The following is a 15951-nucleotide window of genomic DNA, read 5'->3' on the forward strand; positions in this document are numbered from 1 at the left end:
AAAAATAGATTTTTTCAATAATTACTCAACAGAATTTTAAAAGTAAGGTGTCAAATTAAAGATCTTACTATTTTTGTTCTTACTGACCATTTTCTTCTTTTATTTTGTTGCGTTTTAGTACCTTAAAACCGACTTAATTATTTTTTTAAAAAACTTAAATTACTCAAAAAATAAGAGGTCTACAAAAAAACCGATTGCATATCTGAATTCTATGAAAAATTTTACATCTACTACTTACTAAAAGAACCGGCTAGCTATAAAAAAAAAAGTTGATACAACTTCTTTTCGTTTAATAATTATTCATATTATTTTCAGAGCTTAACTATAATATTGTTGTAAAGAATTACTCAACGTCTCAGATTTCTACAATTTCAACAAAATGGCTGCTTTGCAGGTTAATAGTTGATAGATTGAATGGATAGGTTGATGTATATATGGATAGATTGATGGATAGATAGATTGATTGATGGATAGATAGATGGATTGATGGATAGATAGATGGATTGATGGATAGATAGATTGATAAATAGATTGATATATAGATAGATTGATAGATAGATTGATGGGTAGATAGATATATTTATGTTTAGATAAATAGGTTTGTGGATGGATAGATTTATGGATAGATAGGTAGCTCTATGTCATAGAGAAAAAAATAAAAGAGAGGAATCGAAGCAACTAAAAGACGAAAATAGGCAGTGGGCCCAGGGGCCTAATTAGTGCTGTTGCTGCGCTAAATTTTATTGCTATTCCACCACTTTTCAATTTGGAGGATTACAAAATTAATATGTAAAGTTTTAATAATTAGAATATAATATTTAAATTAAAAATAAAAAGAAAATTTTGTTATTAAATATAAAAAAAATACTAAAATAACAACATCTAAAAAAATATTTTTTTTACTTTTTACTCTTAGATATTGTCGTTTTAATGTTTTAATTAAAAATTACAAAGAATTTATTTTTATTTTATAAAATTTGTGCATGAAAGATGAATCCTTTCATTTCTAAAAAGGAGGAAATTTTTTTCTTAATAAACATTCAGCTGATTCTGACCGCCCATGGCTGTTTGCTAAATATCGCTTTTCTTTTTATTCACATTATTATTTATGATTGACATACAAAAAGCCCTGGGCGGCTTTTGATTCTCGTCTGCTAGATTTTCTTTAAAAATTTAGGGATGGGGAAGTAGTATTTTACCATGAAAAGGGGGTGAGTATTCATCCTCTTATCCTTTTTCCTTATGCTCTATGTTTAGATAAATAGGTTTATGGATGGATAGATAGATAGATATCTTTATGTTTAGATAAATAGGTTTGTGGATAGATAGATAGATAGATAGATATATGGAATCTAATATTTTCAAGGTTTTTAAGGGATAAGACAATGGATCATAAATTGGTACTGGTACCTATACAGAATACACTGACATGCAAAATTAGAGTAGAATAAAGTTATTGGTTAAAAAGTTTGTATCAACCAATCAAGATATAGTAAAAGTACTTTAGTTTTTTTTAATACAAAGTTTAAGGACAGTCCAAAGGAAATTTTACAAGTAATAGTCAACAATATTTCAAATCCCTATAGCATTATAGAAAGACCGGCGGACAAACGTTTTTTTTTACAAAATCAGGCATATTAAAAAGATTTCTACAATCCAAATAATTACATTGATCTATTTGATCAAAAACAGGAAGAAATTGGGAAGCGGTTGTGACACTTCTTGAAACGGCGATAGCGGCTGTTTCACCAGCTTTTCTTCACAGTTCCACATTGTACCTCTTTAAAGCGACTGTCATTCCAAATTTCAGTGCTGCAACTCTTTTTAAAGTTGAATTCCTGTTGTTTTAGTTTCAAAAAGTGTCACAACCGCCACATCCCTTAAAAGCACAGCAAGCTTCATAAATAAAGTTTTTAAATTGTCTTATTATTCAACGTCGATATCAAATATTTCTTCTTTCATGCTTTGATTTTGATAAATAGTGGCTGCGCAGTAAAATAGCATCAATCCACCCTAGGACCTACTAAAAGCTTGCATAAAATGGTGGTTGCAATCGGTTTGTCGTTAGCTAGATCTCAACTTACTTTGTAATTTAATAGGACTCTTTAGACCATAGTAAAGTGTCCAACGGACGGCTCAAGTTGTAGAGAAGTTGCGCTATACAAATATTCATTACAATTTTTCCAAGTGTTTATTCAAATTTCTCACCATTATCTCACAAAAATGTGGAAATTGGATAAAACCGCTAAATAATTCCTCTAAACTAGCTAAGTTTCAGTATAGGATACTCTGAAATACTTGCTTGTCCGTATGCTTGTCTATTATGCATTTTGTACTCGCATTCCTTGTTAAATTCATCCAATTAACTTGGAATAAAGATACAAATAAGAGATATGAAGGGATAAGACAACGGATGATAAATGTATATACACCCCCAATTGTAATAAACTATATTGCCCCTTCTGTAGAATATAACTAAATGCTGAAAAAGTTTTGACACTGCCAGTCTATACAAAAAAATCAAGATTTAATTAAACTAACAAATAAAACTTGAGGGACCATTAAGACTTTTAATCCAATTACCTTTCCCTGCCGGCAGAAAATATAAGTATTTAGATCCTTTAAAATGCACCTTTAAATATATTGTTCTTTTGTAAAAACAACTTAATTTGAAAAATTACCTCTTTAATTTTCCCATCAAATTATTAATTAGTTCAAAAGCTTTATTCAAGGTATAGCATATAATACTGCAAATTATTATTTAAATTTATTTTCATAGGAAATTTCATATGGCCTTTTCATAAAATGTAAAGAATATTACATATTATGTAGTTAAAAGGAAATCTAAACAAATTCAGATTTTTATCCTTAGAGCCAAATTTCTTTTTTATTCGGGTGTAAATATTTGCTAAGCAACTAAAAGAAATAAAAAATGATTAGCAAAAACTTTTTTGTTTTTCTGTACTAACAACTTTTATATTTAATCCAAAGGTGGTGGATTATTATAAAGTGCAGGATGTACAAAAAAAAACTGACAATTTTACCATTAAAAATATTACAGCTGTTGATGAATTATGCAATTTTTGTACCAAACTATTTAATAAAATCTCAACCTTAAGAGGGACTGTAAATTATACTGGTACCCAAAGTTTTAAAACACTGTCTTATTTGTTGGTTTAAAAACTTTGGTTATTTTAATTAAAGGGGGGGGGGGGGCGAAAGTGACACTTTTTGAAACCAAAACTAAAAGTCAACAAAGGAACTCAACTAAAAAAAGAGTTACAGGTCTAAGAATTTGCATGGCAGTTGCTTTATAGGGGTAAAATATGGAACTGTGAAGACACGGCGGCGCAACCGCCGAAAACCGCCGTTTCCCGCCGAAATTTCTTTTGCCTTTTCTCGGCGGTTTTCGGCGGTTGCGACGCCGTTTCTTCACAGTTCCATATTGTACCCCTATAAAGCAACTGCCATGCAAAATGTCAGACCTGTAACTCTTCTTTTAGTTGAGTTCCTTTGACTTTTAGTTTTGGTTTCAAAAAGTGTCACTTTCGCCCCCCCCCCCCCCCCTCTTGATTGGATGTTTCAAAGTAGTTGTCTTTAAGTTTTCAAGCAGTAACAATCAGATACATAAGTGGTGATTTTGTATTTTACATTGATTAGTTTTTCGTCCATTGTCTTGTCCCTAACGATCCCCCAATTTAACAATAGATTTTTCAAAGATATGCTTTCTATTCCCTTCTATTATAATCCTAAATTACCCGGATTTAGGTATGTGCAGTAGATCTCATTAACGGCTTCACCTATGTTTCAACAATTTAAAAAAAAGCTTAATATTCGTAATTAGAGGGTCCTGGGCTATTTCGTATTTAAAATGTTATTTCATTTCTTTTGGACACTCTAAAAGAAAAACTGAACTTTAAATATTTGCTTATTGTATTAATTCACTGGACTTTTGTTATTAAAGAAAATTTTTGATGGTAATTAAAACTAAAATAATATTTGAGAATTTTAATCACTTAAACAAATGTTATGTATTATTCATAATATTTTTTGTTACTAATGTTGACATTTAAATTATTCATTCAATTACTTAAAATGACTAAATGCTGCTATCATTTTATTAGTTATTTAAATACACCTCTCAATAACCCCGCTTTCCCAAAATCATCAAACAATCCAGTGATGAAAATTTTATGATTTTAAATTTTATGTGCGCTTCGCGCAAACAATTGTCCATATTTTTGAAAACACACTTTGATTTTATTTTCAAAGGTCAGAAAAACTGCATGATATGTTTAAGTTGAATACCAGCCGGCCCCCCTCAAACCTATTTTGCCCTTACAAGAGCCTATTCTAGGTTTTTATATAATTTCTTAGATGAATTACACACCCCTGTAAATATAGTTCATGCCCCTAACTTACAGGGAAGCTGTACAATATAAAATACAAAAATCAATAATGGATTTTTTTCTACTTTGACCTGACACCAGATTATTATGTACTCTAATAAAGTTAAACTTGTAGCTTGCTAAAATAAAGATCCTCTCCTTTTACCCCATTCCCCACCTACTGGATGATGACCAATAAATAATGTCCATGTTAGCAATCAAAATTAACGACAATATTTCTCCAGTCATAATATCCACATATATTCTACATCCATTAAAATAATCTATTTTGTGAGTGTGTATCCATGTTCAAAATAGCTTATGCAAACCATCTAGCTGAATCCTTTATGTCTCGATTATAAGCCTAAAATTGATTGGCGCCTGTGAAATGATTCTGGGTGTTTCTGTAAAGCAAACTAAATAGGTATGTTTGTGTATTTTTTTTATTTGTTTTTAAAATATAAATTGAACTGAGTTGTAAGGTTGTCAATTAATCATTTTTTTCAAGTAAGTATTTTGTAAGTTAATTAAAAGCAGATCTTGCACCTTAAATTCTTTATATAAAACCTTGGAAAAGATTAAGGCTATTTTTCAGGTCCCCCAGATGCTAGGGGCGCAACAAGAGTAATTTACATTTTACTATATATATTTAAATAATTTTTTAACCTCGCTGGCTGATTTCAAATAACTAGAAGGAACAAGGATTCTGTTAAACAATCCTGTGTAAATGAATCCGCTTCCTTTATTTCTCCCCCTCACACCCATATTCCATAGAAAATAATTCTGAAAAACGAACTTTTAGATATTAATAGTTTTAATTTTAGCCACATTATTTGAACACTAATGGTTTAATATTGAGGCATAACAAAGATTCAATGTAAATCAATTCAATACAGCGCTTAAGCACATCTTTTATAAGGGGGTTCTACAAATTATTAATAAAATAGTTATCTCTAATTTTATTTGAAAAACTATGCACTGTTTATCTATTTTCAGTGTTCTATCTACCTACATTTAACCCCCTTACTTTGAAATAAATTGAAAGTAAGATATTCTTTTTCTATGCCAAACCCCTGCGGTCCCATAACCCTTTGGGACTAACTAAAAAATTTATACAATACTAACCTAACATAACCTAATGTAATAAACGCCCCCTTATTTTTAATATACTTCAAAATAAGGGGACCGCGGGGTTTCTGTGCTCTTTAGGCACTTTAGAGAAATCCCCATGTTTTCTCAACCAACTCTAAAAATTTTTATGGGTTAAAAAATTCTTTACTCTCATAACAACCTTTACTTGTTTGTAACCTAATAACCAGTTTGATTTTAAGTTTAGGATTAATCTCAAAATTTTCCTTCATTAATCCATAATCCTTTCATATTATTGAAAAGGTAGACTGTCATAAAAGTAAGAATAGAAGGAATAGTTTTTAAATCATTGTCCTATCCCTGTATTTCTAATTTTGAACCTTCTTGTATTTTTCTATGTTAAGCACTTATTTGTACAGAACATAAAAAAACATGTAAAAATTAGTAATTTTCTAGTACCCCTATTTGCATCACTTGAATACGCTGAAAATTAAGAAACAATAGGAATGTTTATACAAACGGGCTAACAAAACTGGTTTTGATTTTATGATTTTTTTTGATATTTGTGAAAATTGTCTGTAATATGATGCTATACAGTGGATGCCAGTGGATTTCAATCAGTTTTTAAGCCATACTTGAATATTATATTTCTTTCTTTCTTTTTCTTTACTTTCGTTTTCTGTATATCTTATTTTTCAAACACTTTTGCAACTTGTTTAATAATGCAATTTTGCAGTAACACCAACAATAGGACTTTTTCAATTCAAATTTGGGCGTTACCAACACCAACCATCCTTTATACAATCTTCCAATCTTCAGGCTACTCTATAATTCATCCTATTTTTTCCACTATGGCTTCGAACCCGATTAACATCCCCAAGATTAGAGCTAAGCCATACAGATAAATTATGTATAACATCAAATTACTAACTATTTTTCACGGATATTGAAAAAATAATTATAAAATTGATACCAGTTTTGTTTTATTATTTCAATGTCCGCGGAAAGCTGTCTATAATACGAATCTATGAAAAGAAAAGCGAACTGTAATACAGAAATTACCATGTGGTATATTCTGATATGATTTAGTGTATTGGTCTGTTTAGACGGAAATAAGACACTAGTTATAGAGCAGCAGTACTACTAAAAATAACATTAATGTACGCAATTATTTCATAGAAATATATTTAAAATGCTTGTTACTTTTTGGCATAGGAAAAAATCTGCTTTCTATCATTTTAAACTATTGTTATAACATATTAATTAGTTATACTGTGTAGCTACTAAATATTTAACGTTTTATCTACTACTTTTGAAGATTTTTTGGTAAGAATTTAGAAAATATTTTTGCTCTTGTTAAAAAGACACTTAGTTTCTTCACCTTCTAAACTAAGTAGAGCAGCATCAGCCTGTTTTTACGTCCATATATTCGTCCCTAAAGATCTCGTTAACCGCTAAATCTATTTGGTTGTGCGTTTTAAGAATTATATTTACTCGCTTTTGGTGGATTTAAACTATTTTTTACACTTTATCCTCAAAGTTTAAAACAAATAGCAATTTTGGCCTGAAGGTTATAACCAGCCAAAATGATCATTATTATGATATAATGTATTGTATTACTATTTTACAATAAACTGTCATATTTGCCACCAATATAGAAAGTTTTTCCAATTTTCCACCCATTTGTATAAGAAAATGTCAAGTGTCCCTTTAAACACTTTCACAGAAATTACTACAGCGTAAAAATGACAAGAAACATTAATGATTTAGTCAGCCATGAAATTTTTATTTTAAAAATAGCCAACAAGACCAACTCATGTGGCATTATTTTAATTTTATTTTTATTTTTTATGCAAAACTCTTCTGTATTAGGATTGTGTCTGTGCATCCTTCATAACTTCAAGGAGGGACATTAAATTGTACTGGTACATTAAAGTTTTGATTATACTTTTTTTTACATTAGTTGACTTAGAAACTTAATCTTGTTTGGGTTTAACAAACTAGAAGTGTCCAATTATTTTAATCTACAGAGTGGTAATTTTGTTTATGATAGATGGGAGTTTACATCAAAATATCATTCATTATCTTATCCCTTAAATTCCTGAATAAAGTAAATTTTTTTTGATCATGGAAAGAAACGAAGTAGCGGGTTTCATCGTATTTTCATAGAAGCTTTTAATAGGTTATTTTAGGTTGTAGATCTTATGCATAATATTACTTTATTTAGAGCAAGATCCAGCTGTTCAACAAGCCTAATGTCAATACCGGGGAAGAAATGAAAAATCAGGTAAAGTTTAGTCGACAATTTAAGCAAATGTTTTGGCCATAGAATTGTCTTTTATCCTTTATATAAGTAACCGGGTGTCTGTCTGACTGTCTTTTGAGATCTCTCTAACTGCTGAACTTATTTGATTCTCCTTGGATCTTCTTTCTTAAGTAACTGGATGTCTTACCGCATGATCATAATGTTATTGTTTAATAATCCACTGAATACTAAAATATTTGCACATTGTGTTTTGCGTTAGATCCTGCCTCTAGGAAACATACATGTACAGGGTGGGGCAAATAAGACCGGACAAACTTTAAACGGCCATAGCGCCAAAACTACTTGACCAATCAGGACGTTTAACCACACTATAAAAAGCTTAGGTAATGACCTTTTAGCACAAAAAAATCTTTGGACTAAGATGGACGTGTACAACGAGCTGGACGCGCATATGTTCAACAAGGCAGATTCAAAATGCTCCGGTGTTTTAATCTGGATTCTCGACTAGGGCCCACTAAATCTGACCTCAGCCTATCTGTAGGTGAGGTAGAGTTATGCAACTTGCTGGGGATACTGTTAGATACATAAGTAAGATACTAGAAAAGACTAGAGCTCTCTATCTGAAATGGCTTTGCTGTAGTACTCCAGCAAAGTGAAACGGGGCAGATTTTTAGATGTAAAAAAAGTCAAAAACCGTGAAAATTCGTGAAAATTTCTCGGTTCTTGACTCCAGGGACCCATATTGAACTTTAAAACTCATTTTAGACTATGGGTTGCGCTGACAACCCTAGCTAAAACTTCATGCCATTTCTAAAAAGGTAAAGAACGTCGTTCTATCTCAACTGTGGTCCGTGTATAAGGGTAGCTTGAAAGTTGGGCGAATTTGGATCCTGCGGTTACTCACGTTCCTAAGGAAATGTGGCCTCCTAGCAGCCCGATCTTAATTCAATGGACTTTTGGGCCTGGGGCTACTTTGAAGCATGCACCAATAGACGTGCCCATTCCATAAAGACCTCCCTCATTGCCACGATCAAGGAGAACTACGCCAGCTTGGACAGGTACATTTTGACCTGGACCTGCCGGCGGTTGAGTAGGCGGGTAGAGGCGGTGATTAAGGCTGGCGGCGATTTTATTGAATAATCTAATAGTCATATACCTATTTTGCTTGCCAGTTTTTAAAATTCAATAAAATCTTTAAAATTGAAGATTTTATGTCCATTTGTTTAGAAGTTAGAATTTGTCCGGTCTTATTTGCCCCACCCTGTATATCATTACCTCTATAAATCTTTAGGTACTCAGTTTATTCCCATTAATATTTTCCTAGATATTATTGACTCTAACCTTACATTTATTTAGATGAAGAAGGCTAAATTCCTGTCCAAGCTGTCAAAATTTGAGAACTTTGAAAAGAAGGCAGAGGAAAAACCAAGCAAAGCAGAAGTTGCCAAGAAAACTAAAATTTTTGAGTCAGGTTATTCTCTTAGAATTTATTTAGGCGCAGATCTTTAAAAAAAAACTATTGTATATCTGTAAAAGATACAAATATATTCAATAAATTTACTTCAATTGAATAGAATATTCATAAGCATTGGTGTCCATTCTGATATTACTGAGTTAGTTTTTTGTTGTTTTCCAAAAGGTTGAAATATCTACAAACTTGAGCTTCAATGGGGACCATGAACGACTGTAAACAACACTGATTCCCCAAGTCTTGTTATGGTGTCTTATTCGCTGCATCAAAAACATTGGGTACTATTATTAATTTGATTGGTTGGTTCCAAATTAGTAATGTCAATACTTTTCAACCAATAATTTTAATTTTCATCATTGGGTATGACATCATTTCATGGTCCATTGTCGTATCCTTTAAGATCCCTTATAATGATCCGTAGGTTTTTATTGAAATTTGTTGTTCAGGACCCCAGCCAGATGTTGATGAAGAGAAGGAGAAAGAAATCCGCAAACAATCATTTCAACTCATCAAACAACAATTTGAAGCAGAGAAAGAGGAGAAAGAAAATTCATTGGTATGTTTAGTTTAGTTTTAGCTTTTTACAGCAGGTTGGCATTTAGTATGATATTTTGTACTTACTAGGAGATACGACCCTAGAGGCCTCTAGAGGGACCTCGTGGCAGTGTGGGGGGGGGGGGGTTAAAAAGAAAAAAACAATTTTTTTGTGTGGGGAGGGGTAATTTTTTTTCTAGTGGCGATTTTTCTTGGGAGGGATGTGGTACCCTCCCTCAAAATAGTTATAAACCTTTCCAGGACCTATGAGAAATAAGAAGCTACCCTGTAAATCGGATCTGTAGTTAGCGAGATCATTCGGTACACACAGACGGACAGACACACATAGATCCTTATTTAGTTGATTTTTATTATTATTTTTTTTTCTTATTCACTTGCATGCTATCAGAGGTAGATAGCTTAATTTGGATTTCCCTAGCCGATGATTACCAATTAAATGAATTGCTTTTGAACACACTTAATTTGCATCGGGGAAATTTCTGTGCTTCTATTAAATGTCTGAGATTTCCCATAATATATTTTATTGTCTTAGGAATCCGATTCCAGTGGATTTGGAAGTATTGAAGATATTAGTTCCAAAGGATCTGAAACTACTGAACCCGCCCCATCAATTCCAGATCAAGGTTTGAACAGTTTTAATGATTTTTTTTGGGGTGGGGGGTTTGATTACATAAACATAATTGAGGATTTGGTTTCATATGATGGTGGGAGGAATGGGACATTGGAGTAGTAAACTATTCTGGTAATTTCATTTGTTGGCTTAGGAACATTAGGTACTTAAAATAAATCTTAAAGGGTTGGTTCAAACAAAAAGTGTCCAAACTTTTAATCATTAATTTAAATCTACAGAAGGGGTAATTTTTTTATCCTCATTAGCTAAAAAATAGAGAGGGGGTGCATGTCTTCTGTCAGACTATCGACGCGGTGTAACTCACAACGCGCGCACTAAATAAATATTTTTTATTTTAGAGCATCCAATTGAAGACCTTGCAGAGAAAACGTCTGAAGTATCATTGACAAATGAAGATGATTAAAAATTAAATTTCATTTCATTATCATAGATGTTCAACAAGTTTTATATTCTGCTTTTTTACAAAAAAAAAGGCTAAATATAAACATATTCTAATTAATTAAAATTAAAAAAACATACAAAGCTTTTTAAAAATGTTACACAAATTTCTACTTCTTTCATGTAAATTCTTTTTCTAATACTCTATCTTTTACCACTTATTTTCTTGCCAAATGCTTTTGAGCATTATAAATTGATGTTTTTAAATGTATAAATAAAAATATGATTATCTTAAATATTGAAATTCCAATTCTTGTAAGATATAACTATCTAGTAGAAATAGTTTTCTTGTCAATTGATTTTTTGAGTGGTTACACAAAATAGCAAAAATTTAATCCAATAATTAATAAGAATTGCATCATTGATAAAAAAAGTATTATGTTGTCTTGTTGTGTAACCACCATGTTTTAAAGTTCAAATTCTGCATTTTCCAATATATGGGCATTTTACTGGTTTATATTTTGTCTCTTGATATTTACGATTTTTACCTATGTATCAACTTTTTCTAGTTTTAAAAATGTATGTTTAATCTTATAAATGTCTAATAAATAAATGTTTATAAAAATTTATTATAAAAAAGTTTTCAAGTTGTGGAAATAGATTGATAGATGTTAGAGTCGCAGCCGCTAGTATAAATCAAAGCCTAATAGCAAATAGATCGAAATTGCAAACAAGGATTACAAAATCCATAGAAGAATAGAAGATTTTTAACAATTCTATATCATCCATGGTTTTATAAAATGATACATATAGCGGGAACTGACTAAGATTTCAATGTTAAACTATTTAGAAACAAGGATGATAACATCCATAAGTAGCGAAGCACAAAAAATTCCCGAGTAAGAATACGGACAATGAGATTTAAAGACTATTTGCTAAAGAATAAAATTACGAAACATCTCTTATGAATTCTTTTATTTTTTAATTAATTACATTTTGTATGATGGCTCGCAGTTTGACGGTCAAAGTAAATTACATGCTGGATGCTTAGAACGGGAAATTTTGTTTTGATATTATGTGGAGAAATCTGTAGAAAAATATAAGAATAGCCAAAAACCTGCTAAAAGGCAGTCCAGCATGTGTCATGGATGTTTTTTAATTTTAAATTGATATCCTATAACTAAAAAAATTTGAAAATCCGACTAAAAACACCAAAGATATGATCAATGTTTTTCAAAGTTTCAACTTTATATCTTTATATGAGCTGAGAAAATTCCATTTCCTCCGTAGCGTTACGGACTGACATACAAAGTGAATTTTAGAGTAGCTTCGCTACTAAAAATCTAATATTTGAAGTTTTCGAGGTTTTGTGATTATGATCACAATTGAAAGTAAAAGTTTGAAATCGGATTTTTTACTATCATCACGAAACCTCCGTGATCTAAATATCCTAAAAATCAATAAAATCATTAAAAACTCTTAATAATATAAAGAAATATGTTTTTTTTATTCAACTAAATTATAAAATGGTGCTATGCGGACATAAAAATGTGGAACGCTTCACGATTTTGCGTGTCATCCTTGCGCAGGGGCCATGCTAATCTTCTCTGTATCGTTCCAATTTTAGTATATGTACTGCCGAAGCAAGTACATTATATCTAGGAAAAATTAAGTATTTAATATTTTTCATGTTGTGTCCATCCACAAAGTGCGGAGATATTTTGTCTAGATGTATTTTCATGTTGAAATAGAAGGAATATTATAATCAGTGGCTTGCACAGGGTTTTGCCATGGCCGAGGTTCACACCCAGAAAATTTGTCACGCAATTGAGGGATGTAGCTGGCAATGTAATATACACAGGGGTGTAGAAAACACCCTCCTGGATGTGTTCCTAAAATTTATACATAATGTTCGTCTGTCTCAATGGTTGCTATAAATTTACACATCGAGAAAGTTATTTTAATTTTACATGCGCTATAACTCACTTTGTCCGGGTGTCAATCAATGGGGCTATTGCGTGATTTGTCCTTTTTGTTTTATGTATAGAATCCAAACAGTTTATAAAGAGGAAGGTGGGTTTCTAACTTCTAAGTGCTACAAATTAAAGGTGGCCGTTTGGATAAGGATTACAAATTATTTGAAAGCAAAGTTGCCAAATTTATAGTATATTTTATTGTAAAAAACATTTCTATCCAATAACTAGCAATTTTGTTGTTTTTTTAGCGAATATATTCATAACGGGAAAAAATGTTAGTTTAAAATAAATCTTGCAAAGTGTCCTAAAAATGCGGCAACTTTGTTTTTATGCGCAAAACCGCGGCATTCATCTCAACTCACGCAAGCAGTTCCCCCTCTCCTTTCCCCTTACAACAATAATCTCCTTACCCACTCCCCATTCCTCTTAATGGCCCTTAAGCCTTTCATATTGAATTTCGAGAGGATGGACTGGCGACTAAATAAGGATGCCAGCCGCTAGTTAGGCCGTAAGGCTGTTTCCAGCGGCTAAAATTAACGTGACCGTAGTTATAAAGTGAAAATTTACTGCCAGTTTTTAGATTGAATAAATATACCGGTTTTATAATCTGAAATATCGAACTAGGTTGTCTGACCGGCGTGATTTTGTATGTGCATATTCGCGTAAATTGGAGGCATAACATCTTAAATTCCCGTTAATCGGTTTATTTAGTAGCATATTACTTAGGTGTAAATTTATATTTGATATATTTTGTTGACCATATTATGTCTTAATTGTGTAAATTGATATAAATCTGTAAACTTTGTTTATTATAAAATTTTCTATTACGCGGGCTGTAAAAAATCTTTATTTTCGTGTATAGAAAACTGTTGAGCAATTGACCTATGCTTTTAGATATGATAATTATCATAAAACAAACAACCTGAATAAACAAAAAAAATATCAAGCCAAAGATTCACTCAAAGTTCCAAACAATCGATCGAAATCGCGAATATTTTATCTAATATGTGCTTGTTAGTTTTACCTCTGTGCATTTACATATTCTTTTTTTACAATCGCTGTTATACTTGTTTTACAGTATTTAAGATATACTTATGTATGAATTTAAGAGGAATTGCCGGTTTAACTATTTTAATTCTGACCATTCAATATGTGCATGAAAATGCCGAAAAATATTTGTTTCTATTCTTAGGGTTTGGTCAAAAATTCATGTACCAATTATGTCGTTTTATTTTGCTTTGCTTTTATACCTTTTAACTATTAAGGAGGTAATGACTGAAGCGCGTAATTTTTCAGGGACACCGAGTACTGAAGCTTCATTTGATTTTTAAAATATCTTTAAAGTTATATATACTAAAAACTAGAAATAATATTTGGCAAGTTTTTCCACGTCTTTCAATCTTTCAATGAATTTTTGATTTGTTTTCTCGTAATCATTCGAAACCGGTGGATTAGAACCGGTTCTCATCCATACGATAAAAACTCACCGCGAATTACAGTGTGACTTTTATACTTAAAAAACTAAAATATGGTCTGCTAATTATTCCGAAAAACATGTCATCAGAAAAAAAAATTATTGGCCATTTTATCGTTTCTCGAGTAATTTTTAATGAAATTTGAATCTTATTGAAAAACTTATTAATATCTTACACATATAATTCAATAATTATAAGGTTGAAATTACATTTTTAAGGTATCAGTACTAAAGTACAATATTTGACATCTGTCCTCCAATAATTACATCTGGCAATTTCCTTTGCATCAACACAGATAACGTGGTTCTTTAGTCAATTTGCATCAAATAATAACAGTACTTTAACGAATAATTTTGGCTTACAAAAACATTGTCACTTCTGAATAAAGATTCTGTAAAGAACCCAGAATATACTATATAACGCATGCGCAGATATACGGCACGTACAGTTATTCCAACTTGAAACACAAATCTCCCCAAAAATATTATTTTCGGAATATACACTTTTTTATTATTTAACATATTTTTCTAAAATTAAAACATAAATTTAAATAAACATAAATTAAGTTATTAATACCTATCAAAAAAGCAATTTTATTACAGAAAAGTTGAAAACCATGTCGATCACTATTTCTTTGGTTGTCTAATGAATAGGTTATGTGATTGTGAATATTTCCTTGTGACATAGTTATTATGTAAATTAATTTTGATATATGATAATTTATTTATTATTTTTTGTAGCGAAGCTACTCTGTAATTCTAAATGTCCGTCCGTCTGCTAAATGGCTTGGAGCAGACAAGAGTATGAAGTAGGGTTGAGCCGGTTATCCGGCCATTTTCAATATCCGGCCGGATACCGAATATTGAAACTATCCGGCCGGATATCCGGCTCTATAATTTTTTATACTTTACACCAAAAATCTCTGCTTTTTAAAATCTTAAATGGCTATAATTTTCTTATTATTAAAGCTAGAAGAACATTTTTTCTGAATAAGTTTAACTTTATGTAAATGTATATAAGATTTCTGAAGAAATTTTTGTTACTACTTTAATATCTGGTAATTTGGCCGGTAATATAAGGGGTGGTTTCAATGAAATTTCTTCACAGTTCAACATTTTACCATATTAGAGCAACTTCCATGCCAAGTTTTAGTGTTCTATTCATGTTTTAAAGTCTTGAAGAACACATACCTTATGGAAAATAATTACTTAAATGACCCCTTTTTTAAAAAGTGTTAAGACAGTTGGTTCTAGTTATCAGAATGAAAAGAAATTGCTAGGGTATATTTAAAAATGTATTTTCTTTTAAATATTTTCAAAATAATGAGTGTAAAAGCTCTATTTTACAGATTATCAGACTTTAAAATTCTTAAACTTTAGTCGTCATTGTTGAGAAATTTTATTTATAAAGCAGTTAATTTAAGAATTAATATAAATAAATAAACTAGTTTTCTTTATCTTAAGTTATAATTTAACTTCAAAAAATGTTTTATTACATGTAAAAAATCACTATAAACTTTGGGGAAATATATCGACAAAATGTGGTGACCCTGAAATTAATTGGATAAAGTTGTGACAGAGCAGAAACCCCATTAGTGTTGATTTAACTCGCGGTGAACTATGTCATATTATATTCAGTTTTCTACAAATATATAGAAATGTACAATCATAAGATTAAAACCAGTTTTTTAGACCGTGCCTTCGGCATCTGTGGCCAAAAACA

At 31.0% G+C, this 15951-nt stretch overlaps 1 protein-coding gene and 1 non-coding gene across 2 annotated transcripts; one reads left to right on the top strand and one right to left on the bottom strand.

Moving 5' to 3' along the window:
* Nucleotides 1–298: 298 nt before the first annotated feature.
* Nucleotides 299–11417, top strand: LOC145332713 (uncharacterized). The gene is made up of 6 exons (XM_080177742.1): nt 299–394; nt 7705–7764; nt 9100–9214; nt 9661–9770; nt 10302–10392; nt 10739–11417. Exons 1-6 carry the CDS (start codon nt 380–382, stop codon nt 10801–10803), a joined length of 456 nt encoding a protein of 151 aa, XP_080033868.1. The 5' UTR covers nt 299–379; the 3' UTR covers nt 10804–11417.
* Nucleotides 11418–12322: 905 nt separating this feature from the next.
* On the bottom strand, nt 12323–12429 carry LOC145332989 (U6 spliceosomal RNA). The gene has a single exon (XR_013884400.1). It is a non-coding gene; the product is annotated as a U6 spliceosomal RNA (small nuclear RNA).
* Between the last annotated feature and the right edge of the window lie 3522 nt (nt 12430–15951).

The sequence above is a fragment of the Acartia tonsa genome, chromosome 11, assembly GCF_053477335.1.
Source record: "Acartia tonsa isolate MP-2025a chromosome 11, ASM5347733v1, whole genome shotgun sequence".
Taxonomy (NCBI): Eukaryota; Metazoa; Arthropoda; class Copepoda; order Calanoida; family Acartiidae; genus Acartia; species Acartia tonsa.

Excerpts from the sequence above, each read along its gene's own strand:
- LOC145332713 (XM_080177742.1), top strand. Across the intron at positions 7,765-9,099 it reads GGGAAGAAATGAAAAATCAG|ATGAAGAAGGCTAAATTCCT; the intron begins GTAAAGTTTAGT and ends ACATTTATTTAG. Across the intron at positions 9,771-10,301 it reads AGGAGAAAGAAAATTCATTG|GAATCCGATTCCAGTGGATT; the intron begins GTATGTTTAGTT and ends TTATTGTCTTAG.